The sequence below is a fragment of the Erithacus rubecula genome (assembly GCF_903797595.1).
Source record: "Erithacus rubecula genome assembly, chromosome: 31".
In the NCBI taxonomy this organism is placed as follows: domain Eukaryota; kingdom Metazoa; phylum Chordata; class Aves; order Passeriformes; family Muscicapidae; genus Erithacus; species Erithacus rubecula.
The window spans coordinates 1,668,745-1,679,002 of NC_136682.1; the positions used below are offsets into that span (position 1 = coordinate 1,668,745).

A 10,258-nucleotide genomic window follows, 5' to 3' on the forward strand; every position below is an offset into this window, starting at 1 on the left:
AGGATAACGGGGGGCAGCAGGATATCGGGGGGCAGGAGGATATCGGGGGGCAGGAGGATATTGGGGGGCAGCAGGATATCGGGGGGGGGGGGTCCCTCCGCCCCTGACACTGTCCCCGTGTCCCCAGGCCGCTGCTGTGGGGGGCAGAGCCATGAGCGTGGGCTGAGCCCCCCTCGCTGGGACAGGCGCCCACCCCAAGGTGAGGGCACTGGGGGCACTGGGAGCACTGGGGGGGCGGGATGGAGGGGGTGCCACACGAGCAGAACGTGGGAACTGGGGAGGGGGGGGCACCAGGGCACTGGGTTGAACTGGGAAACACTGGGAGGCGGCGCAGGGATGAAGGGATGGTGCACTGCACTGGCGGCACTGGTTTGCACTGGGGGCACTGGGAGGTGCTGTGGGCACTGGTTTGTACTGGGTGTCACTGGGTTGTTCTGTGGGCACTGGTTTGCACTGGGTATTCCTGGGTGGTTCTGTGGTTACTGGTTTGTACTGGGGGCACTGGGAGGTGCTGCGGGCACTGGTTTGTACTGGGTGTCACTGGCTTCTGATGTGGGCACTGGTTTGCACTGAAGGCACTGGGAGGTGCTGTGGGCACTGGTTTGTACTGGGTGTCACTGGGTTGTTCTGTGGGCACTGGTTTGCACTGGGTATTCCTGGGTGGTTCTGTGGTTACTGGTTTGTACTGGTTGTCACTGGGGGATGCTGTAGACACTGGTTTGTACTGGGTGTCACTGGCTTCTGATGTGGGCACTGGTTTGCACTGAAGGCACTGGGAGGTGCTGTGGGCACTGGTTTGTACTGGGTGTCACTGGGTTGTTCTGTGGGCACTGGTTTGCACTGGGTATTCCTGGGTGGTTCTGTGGTTACTGGTTTGTACTGGTTGTCACTGGGGGATGCTGTAGACACTGGTTTGCACTGGGTATCCCTGGGTTCTGCTGTGGGCACTGCTTTGCACTGCGTGTCACTGGGAGGTGCTGTGGTTACTGGTTTGTACTGGGTGTCCCTGGGTTCTGCTGTGGTTACTGGTTTGTACTGGGTGTCCCTGGGTGGTTCTATGGTTACTGGTTTGTATTGGGTGTCCCTGGGTGGTGTGGACACTGCTTTGCACTGCGTGTCACTGGGTTGTACTGTGGTTACTGGTTTGTACTGGGTGTCACTGGGAGGTGCTGTGGTTACTGGTTTGTACTGGGTGTCCCCGGGTTGTTCTGTGGTTACTGGTTTGTACTGGGTGTCCCTGGGAGGTGTTGTGGACACTGGGGACTCTGGTTTGTACTGGGAGCCACTGGGAGCCCCTGGGCACTGCTGCCATTGGCCTGGCCGGGCACTGGGGGGCGCTGTGGTTACTGATTTGTACTGGGTGTCACTGGGGGCTCCGGGTTCCACTGGGTTGCACTGGGTTGCACTGGGAGTCACTGGGGGCATTGGGATGTGCCGGGGGACACTGGTGGCACCCAGGTGACAGTGTCCCCCCCCAGGCAGGATGCGGGGGGCGCAGCGGGCGCTGTGCCTGCTGCTGGTGGCACTGGTGGCACTGGGGGGCACTGGGGGCCACTGGTGGCACCCGGGTGACAGTGTCCCCCCCAGGCAGGATGCGGGGGGCGCAGCGGGCGCTGTGCCTGCTGCTGGTGGCCTCGGCCTCGCTGGCCGCGCTCTACCTGCACCTGTGGGCGCCCAAGGGCCCCCCCAGCGTGGACCTGCGCCGCCCCCCCCCCGAGCGGCTGCCGCCCCCCCTGCCGCCCCCCGCCCGCGCCTACCCGCACGTGCCATTCCGCCTCAAGGAGGAGATCATGGAGTAAGGACGGGACACGGGACACGGGGGGTGGGGGTACCCAGGGGTGGGGGCACCCAAGGGTGGGGGTACCCGGGAATGGGGTCACTCAGGGCTGGGGGGTCCCCAGGGTGGGAATGTGGCTCCCAAAGGTTGGGGCGGCCAGGAGTGGGGGCACCCCAGGTTGGGGTGTTGGGATAGAGGGTGACAAAGGTGATGCCAGGGTGGGCTCAGGGCTGTGGTGCCTGGGAGGTGACAGGATGGTGGCAGGGCTGTGACATGGGGGGTCAGGCAGTGACAGGAATGTCAGGGCGGTGCCAGGGTGGTGACACTCGGGGTCAGGCAGTGACAGGAGGTGTCAGGGTGGTGACAGGGTGGTGACACTTGGGGACAGGAGGTGTCAGGGCGGTGGCACTCGGGGACAGGCAGGGACAGGAGGTGTCAGGGCGGTGCCAGGGTGGTGACAGGTGGGGACAGGCAGTGACAGGAGGTGTCAGGGCGGTGGCACTCGGGGTCAGGCAGGAACGGGCGTGTCAGGGCGGTGCCGCCCGCGGGTCCCCTGTCCCTGCGCAGCTGCGGGCTGTCGGTGACAGCCGCCCTGTCGCGACAGGCTGCTGCCCAGGAACGGGTGCTCGTGCGAGGCGGAGGCGGAGGCGGGGCTGGCGCTGCCGCTGCGGCGGCGGCTCTTCGGGCCCGGCCCGGGGGGGCTCGACTTCGCCAGCGCCTTCGCTCCCGGGGAGCGGCAGCGGCAGCTGCGGCTGCGGGAGCGCGAGTATCGCAACTATCGCAACCGGTGAGAGCGGGGGGACCCCCGGGATCAGCGCGGGGAGACCCCCGGGGTAGGGTGGGACCCTCGGAGCAGCTTGGGACCCCTGGGGTACCCCGGGGCAGCGTGGGACCCCCAGGCTTGGCACTGGGTGCTGGGTGCGGGGTGTGTTCCCCGCACTGAGCAGCCCCAGGGACCCCCCCGGCTGAACCCCCCGTGCCCCCCCCGCAGGGTGCAGACCCCCGCCGACCGCCTGCTCATCGTCCCGGCCAACTCCCCTCTGGAGTACCCGGCGCAGGGGGTGGAGGTGCGGCCGCTGCAGACGGTGCTGGTGCCCGGTGAGGGGGCGCGGGGGGTCGGGGGGCACGGGGTGGGGGGCACGGGGTGGAACACATATGGGGGGCATGGGGGGGGCACAGAATGGGGGAGACCTGGGGGTGGGGGGCACCAGGGGGAGGCACAGCATCGAGGGGGGCGCCTGGGGGTGGGGGATGTATGGGCAGGGGGTACCCCCGGGGGGAAGGGCAGGGGGGGGAGGCAGGGGGTCCCTCTGGGGGTCTCTGGGCCTCACCCCCGTGTCGCGGCCCCCAGGGCTCAGCCTGCAGGCGCCGGCCAGGAACAGGTACCAGGTGAGGGCGAGGGCGGGGCACGGGGGAGGGGCTGGGGAGGGGGGGCGTGGTCGAGGGGCGTGGTTCGAGTGGTCTGGGCGGGGCGTGATGGGCATGGGCGAGACCTGTCCGGTTTGTGGGCGGGGCGTGTGGGGGTGGGCGGGGCAGCGGAGTGACCGGGGTGGGCTCGGCGCGTTCCCCCCACCCCCGTGTGCAGCCCCCCCGTTTTGGGGGGTCCCTGCCGTGCCCCCCCCCGGGCCCCCCGTGACGTGCCGCCCGCAGGTGAACCTGACGGCCTCGCTGGGAACGCTGGCGGTGGCGGCCGAGGTGGAGGGCGTGGCGCTGCGGGGGGAGGGGCAGCCGCACCTGTCCTTGGCCGCCGCCCACCTGGACCACCTGAACCGGCAGCTGCAGTTCGTCACCTACACCAACACCCAGTTCCACCCCGACACCGCCGACATCGGTGGGTACGGGGGGAGCTGATTCCGGGACCCCCGGCATCCCCTGAGCCCTGGAACCCCCGGCAACCCCCGGGACCCCCCGCACCCCCTGAGCCCTGGAACCCCCGGCAACCCCCGGGACCCCCGCGTTTCTGGGACCCCCGGTGCCCCCCGGGACCGTGGTTGACCCATGGAAGCTCCAGCCCCCCCGGGATCCCTAATGCCCGTAGGAACACTCGTGGTGTCCCCACTGTCCCCATTGTTCCCGTGTCCCCCAGTGACCCCCATCCCCCGGGAATTCCGGCCTGTCCCCGCGCCCCCCGTGTCCCCCCGTGTCCCCCCGTGTCCCCCCGCGCCCCCAGCCCCTCCTCGCCCTGCAGTGCAGTTCTCCACCGACGGCCACTCCGCCGCCTTCGCCATCCGCATCCGGCACCCGCCCACGCCGCGCCTGTACGGCCCGGGCACGGCCAGCGACGGCGACAGCGACAGCGACAGCGACAGCAGCGGGGACGGGGGTGAGCGCGGGGCCCTGCAGCCGAAACCTGCCCTGCCCCCAGTGCCGGAATCGCAGTGATCCCAATGCCCCCAGTGCTCCCAGTTCCCCCAATGCTCCCAGTGCCAGACTCCCAGTGCCCCCAGTGCCAGAATCGCAGTGCCAGGATCCCAGTGCCTCCAGTGCCAAACTGCCAGTGTCCCCAGTGCCAGAATCCCAGTGATCCCAGTGCCAGGATCCCAGTGCCCCCAGTGCCCCCAGTGCCAAACTGCCAGTGCCCTCAGTGTCCCCAGTGCCAGAATTCCAGTGCCCCCAGTGCCATACTGCCAGTACCCCCAGTGCCAGAATCGCAGTGATCCCAGTGCCCCCAATGCCAAACTGCCAGTGCCCCCAGTACCTCCAGTGCCAGACTCCCAGTGGCCCCAGTGCTCCCAATGGCAGAATCCCAGTGCTCCCAGTGCTCCCAGTGCCCCCAGTGCTGGAGACAGCTGGTTCTGGCAGTACCAGTGACCCCAGTCGTCCCAGTGCTCCCAGTGCCAGAGTCCCAGTCCTTCCAGTGTGGGAGCCCAATCCTCCCAATGTGGGTGCCCAATGCTCCCAGTGACTGTCCCAGTGTTCCCAGTGTTCCCAGTGCTCCCAGTGCTCCCAATGCAGGTTCCCAGTGCTCCCAGTAAGGATGGGTGCCCAGCACTCCCAGTGCTCCCAATGCAAGTTCGCAGTGCTCCCAGTAAGGATGGCTGCTCAGCATTCCCAGTGCAAGTTCCCAGCGCTCCCAGCACTCCCAGTGCAGGTTCCCAGTGCCCTCCCCACCCCCAGGGTACAACATCTCGGCGCTGGTGACAGTGGCCACCAAGACGTTCCTGCGCTATGACAAACTGCGCGGGCTGATCGCCAGCATCCGCCGCTTCTACCCCTCTGTCACCATCGTGGTGGCCGACGACAGCCAGCGCCCCGAGCCCCTCTCCGGGCCCCACCTGGAGCACTACCTCATGCCCTTCGGCAAGGTGGGGCTCCTGGGGGGGAGCACGGGGGGTGTCGGGGCTGTGGGACCCCTGACAGGTGACATGGCGGGGCTGGGACTTGTGGGATTGGTCCCCAAAAACGGGGGACATGGAGGTCTGGCAGCGTGGTGGGACCCCAGAGAAGGGGACACCGGGGTTCTGATGAGGGTGTGGTTCCCAAGGGAGGGGGGTTGGCAGGGTGGGGGTCCCTGGGGATGGGGACCATGGGTGGGGGTCCCTGGGGATGGGGTACAATGGGGAAGGGGGGCATGGGAACTCTATCAGAGCAGTGGGACCCCCGAGAGAGGGTACACGTGAGGGTCTGACGAAGCGACAGGGACCCGGGGGGCTCGGGGGAGGGGTTGGCAGCGCTTGAGGTCTCGGGGCGATGGGGGGACACGGGGGGTGTGTCAGAACTGTGGGATCCCAGAGAAGGGGAACACGAGGGAAGAGCTGCGGGACCCCGGGGACGGGGGGCACGGGGGGCAGGGGCTCTGTCAGGGGGAGGCACCCGAGGGGTGTCGGGCGCTGCCCGAGGGTCCCACGCTGCCCCCGCAGGGCTGGTTCGCCGGCAGGAACCTGGCGGTGTCGCAGGTGACAACCAAGTACGTGCTGTGGGTGGACGATGATTTCATCTTCACACCCCGCACGCGGCTGGAGAAGCTGGTGGATGTGCTGGAGAGAACCAGCCTGGACCTGGTGCGGGGCTGGGGGGGCTCGGGGGGCTGTGGGGGGCTGTGGGCACAGCCAGGTGGTCTGGGGGTGGTCCTGGTTCCCGTGCTCTGAGCGTGGCGCTCCCGGTGTCTCCTGTCCCCGTGCCCCCCGTGCCCTGCAGTGTCCCCCCGGTGGGCGGTGCTGGGGGTCCCGGGGGTCGCAGGGGGTGACACCGGGGTTCCCTGGGGATGTTGCCGCTCTCGGCGCAGCCCCCCCGCGGCAGCTCCTGTGCCCGGGTGGGCGGTGCAGGGTCCTGAGGGTCCTGGTGACACAGACCGGCGATGGGGGGGATGGGGGGGTTCAGAGGGTCTCGATGCCCTGGAGGGGATTCAGGGGGTCCCGGTGCCCAGGGGGGCGTTCATGGGGTCCCAGTGGTCACGTGGGGGTCCAGGGAAAGGTGCCCGGGTGGGGGTCCAGGGGATCTCGATGCCCAGGTGGGGGGCCCAGTGCTCAGGTGGGAGTTCAGGTGATGCCGGTGCCTGGGTCAGGATTCAGGGGGTCCAGGTGCCCGGGTGGAGATCCAGGGGGTCCCGAGGTGGGTGTTCAGGGGGTCCCGGTGCCCGGGTGGGGGTCCAGGGGGTCCCGAGGTGGGGGTCCAGGGGGTCCCGGTGCCCAGGTGGGGGTCCCGGTGCTCAGGTGTGAGTTCAGGGGGTCCCAGTGCCCATGTGGGGGTCCAGGGGGTCCCGAGTTGGGGATCCAGGGGGTCCCGGTGCCCAGCTGCTGGCACAGCCCCACACCAGCAGCCCCATCCCATCCCTCCCCACGGGTGGGCGATGCCGGGGGCCCGGGGGTCCCGTGCCGCCCCCCACCGCCCTGCTGCCCCCGCAGGTGGGCGGCGCGGTGCGGGAGATCACGGGTTACACCACCACGTACCGGCAGCGGCTGAGCGTGCGGGGCGGGGGCGCGGGGGGCGACTGCCTGCGGACCCGGCCCGGTTTCCACCACCGCCTCGCCGGGTTCCCCGCCTGCGTCGTCACCGACGGGGTGGTCAACTTCTTCCTGGCCCGCACCGACAAGGTGCGCCAGGTGGGCTTCGACCCCCGCCTGCGCCGCGTGGCTCATCTCGGTGAGGGGCTGGGGGCTCGGGGAGGGGGCTGGGACGCGTGGGGGGTCCCGGAGGAGGGTCCTGAAGGGTTTGAGTTTTTGGGGTCTGCAGGTCCCCCTGGAGGTCTTGGGGGGATCTGGGGGGCAGGGAAGGGAGGGCTGGATGGGATGGGAGGGTCCTGGAGTGCTGAGGGGTCTGGGGGGTCTGGGGGTCAGTCTAAGGGGGTCCCAGAGGAGGAGGGTCCTGGGGCTTCCAGTGTCTTGAGGCATCTGGAGGGATCGTGGGGGTGAGGGATGGATGAGAGTCCTGGGGGTCCACAGGTCCCCCTGGGGGTCTTGAGGGGTCTGGGGGTCAGGGATGGGAGGGCTGGAACATGTGGGAGGGTCCTGGGCGTGCCTAAGGTGCTCACGGGTGTGGGGGGATCCCAGGGGTAAGGGGTGGGTGAGAGTCTTTGGGGTCCCCAGGTCCCCCTGGGGGACTTGAGGAGTCTGGGGGGCAGGGACGGGATAAGGGGGATGCTGGGGTCCCCCATATTGGGGTCAGAGATAAGGGGGGAATGCTGGGGTCCCCCAATTCAGGGGTCAGAGATAAGGGGGGAATGCTGGGGACCCCCAATTCAAGGGTCAGAGATAAGGGGGATACCAGGATCCCCCCACAATTGAAGGGTCAGAGATAAGGGGGGATACCGGAGTCCCCCTCACTGCGAGCCCACGGGATCACAGTGAGGATGAGCGACCCCTGGGCACCTCTGAGCCGTTTTTGGGGCGCCCCTCTCCCCCCAGAATTCTTCATAGACGGGCTGGGGGTGCCGCTGAATTGGGTTCCCCCCAATTCAGATGGTCAGAGATAGAGGGGATGCCAGGATCCCCCCACAATTGAAGGGTCAGAGATAAGGGGGGGATGCTGAGGTCCCCCAAAATTCAGGGGGTCAGAGATAAGGAGGGATGCTGGGATCCCCCATAATGGGGTCAGAGGTAAGGGGGGCATGCTGAGCTCCCCCAATTCAGTGGTCAGAGATAAGGAGGGAATGCTAGGGTCCCCCAATTCAGGGGGTCAGAGATAAGGGGGGAATGCTGGGATCCCCCATAATGGGGTCAGAGATAAGGGGGTTGCCAGGATCCGCCCACAATTGAAGGGTCAGAGATAAGGGGGGATACCGGAGTCCCCCTCACTGCGAGCCCACGGGATCACAGTGAGGATGAGCGACCCCTGGGCACCTCTGAGCCGTTTTTGGGGCGCCTCTCCCCCCCCCAGAATTCTTCATAGACGCCTGGGGGTGCTGCTGAATTGGGTTCCCCCCAATTCAGATGGTCAGAGATAGAGGGGATGCCAGGAGCCCCCACAATTGAAGGGTCAGAGATAAGGGGGGGGATGCTGGGGTCCCCCAATTCAGTGGTCAGAGATAAGGGGGGATACCGGAGTCCCCCCCACTGCAAGCCCACGGGATCTTAGTGAGGATGAGCGACCCCAGGGCACCTCTGAGCCGTTTTTGGGGCGCCCCTCTCCCCCCAGAATTCTTCATAGACGGGCTGGGGGTGCTGCACGTGGGCTCGTGCGAGGACGTGGTCGTGGACCACGCGTCCAAGCTGGCGCTGCCGTGGCGGCGCTCGGAGGGCGAGCGCCAGTACAACCGGTACCGGTACCCGGCGGCGCGGGACGACAGCCTGCGCCTCAAGCAGCGCCTCTTCTTCTTCAAGAACCGCTTCAAGTGCATGGCCGGCGACTAAGCGTGGCCACCAGCCCCGGGGCGGTGACACAGAGGTGACACAGAGGTGACGCGGGACGCCCCATGGGCGTCACTGACAGGGCCACCTCGAGGCCACCCCTGTGTGTCCCCCAGAGCCGCCGCAGCTCCATGGGCCAGCTGGGGCACCCCCAGGGCCACTGGTTCCAGCGGGACATCTCCTGCGGGCCACCACCCCCGGCTGTCCCCAGTGTGACGCTGGTGTGACCACTGCCGCTACGGGCCGGCTGCAGGGTCATTGTCACCGTGGCCGCCCCTCTCTGTGCCACCCCCAGGGCCACTGCCATGGGCCACCACCCGGTGCCACCACCCAGGGCCACCACGGGGTCCCCGGAGCCGCCCCGCCCCTCCCCCCGCGGTGTTTTTAGCTCTTTTGTACTTTGGGGGTGGGGTGGTGGCGGGGTCCCCCCGGGCGTTGGGTCCCCCCTCCCATTGTCCCCCTCCCCATCCCCGTTTTCTATTGTCCAGCCCCTCCCCCCACCGCGCTGCCGCCAGGATTTTTGTGCCAAGTCTCGGCCCCTCCCCCCCCAGGACCCCCGGAACCCCCGGGGTGGGTGGGGGAGGGGCTGGGGGAGGGGCTGCCCTCCCCCCCACCCCCTTTTCTACCCAATGAATGGCGAGATTTTAACCAGCCCGAAATCGGCCTCTTTCTTCCAAAAACTGGGGGGGAGGGGAAAGAGGGGGGTGGGGTGGGGGGAGGCCCCGCCCCCTGGGTGGCTATTGGGGGGAGGGGCTCTGGGGATAGGAGGGGCTGTGGGATCTCCAGAGGGGCTGTGGGTGTGGTCGGTGGGTGTGGTCGGTGGGTGTGGTCAGTGGGTGCGGTCGGTGGGTGTGGCCAGTGGCTCACACCTGTGACAGGGACACTCCATGGACACCCTGGGGACAAGGGCGTGGTGGGAACACGGACAGGGACACACAAGGACAAGGACAGCAGGGACAGGGGGACACAGGGACACACGGGGACAAGGACACCGAGTCTGGGGGGCCAAGGCCATGGCAGGGCTGCTGTTGGGGTCCCCCAGCTCCTTGGCAGGACAAACCCCACCCTGGGGGGACAAACGGCAGCTGGTGCCACCCCATGTCCCCTGAGGTCCCTGTCCCAGCCCTGGTGGCTCCAGCCCGGGGTGCCCACCCTGGGGACCCCACACAGAATCCCAGTGCCATGTGACACCTTGGGTGACACCCAGTGCCCTGTGACACCCTCGGGTGGCACCTGGGGCTGCTCTGCAGCTGCTCCTGAGGGTCCCCATGGCACTGCCAAGGTGATGTCACTGTCACCCCGCCCAAACCTGCCCTGGGACATCACCTGTGTCCCCTCCCCGTGTCACATCCAGCTGGGCCAGTGGAATGTCCTCATTTTATGTTCCACCCCAGTGTCCCACCGCAGTGTCCCCATTCCCAGTGTCCATCCCAGTGTCCCCATTCCCAGTGTCCATCCCAGTGCCCCATTCCAGTGTCCATCCCAGTGTCCCCATTCCCAGTGTCCATCCCAGTGTCCCCATTCCCAGTGTCCCCATTCCCAGTGTCCATCCCAGTGCCCCATCCCAGTGTCCATCCCAGTGTTCCCATTCCCAGTGTCCATCCCAGTGCCCCATCCCAGTGCCCCATCCCAGTGTCCCCATTCCCAGTGTCCCCATTCCCAGTGTCCCATCCCAGTGTCCCCATTCCCAGTGTCC

At 67.7% G+C, this 10,258-nt stretch overlaps 1 protein-coding gene across 1 annotated transcript; it reads left to right on the forward strand.

The window, feature by feature from the left end:
- Nucleotides 1-1,592: 1,592 nt before the first annotated feature.
- B4GALNT1 (beta-1,4-N-acetyl-galactosaminyltransferase 1) lies at nucleotides 1,593-9,218 on the forward strand (the record flags this gene model as incomplete). The annotated part of the gene is made up of 10 exons (XM_079329335.1): nucleotides 1,593-1,795; nucleotides 2,382-2,564; nucleotides 2,769-2,875; nucleotides 3,129-3,166; nucleotides 3,428-3,608; nucleotides 3,966-4,100; nucleotides 4,895-5,082; nucleotides 5,638-5,778; nucleotides 6,622-6,859; nucleotides 8,351-9,218. The coding sequence occupies 10 exons, from the start codon at nucleotides 1,593-1,595 to the stop codon at nucleotides 8,563-8,565; spliced, it is 1,629 nt and encodes a 542-aa protein (XP_079185461.1). The 3' UTR covers nucleotides 8,566-9,218.
- Nucleotides 9,219-10,258: the final 1,040 nt, after the last annotated feature.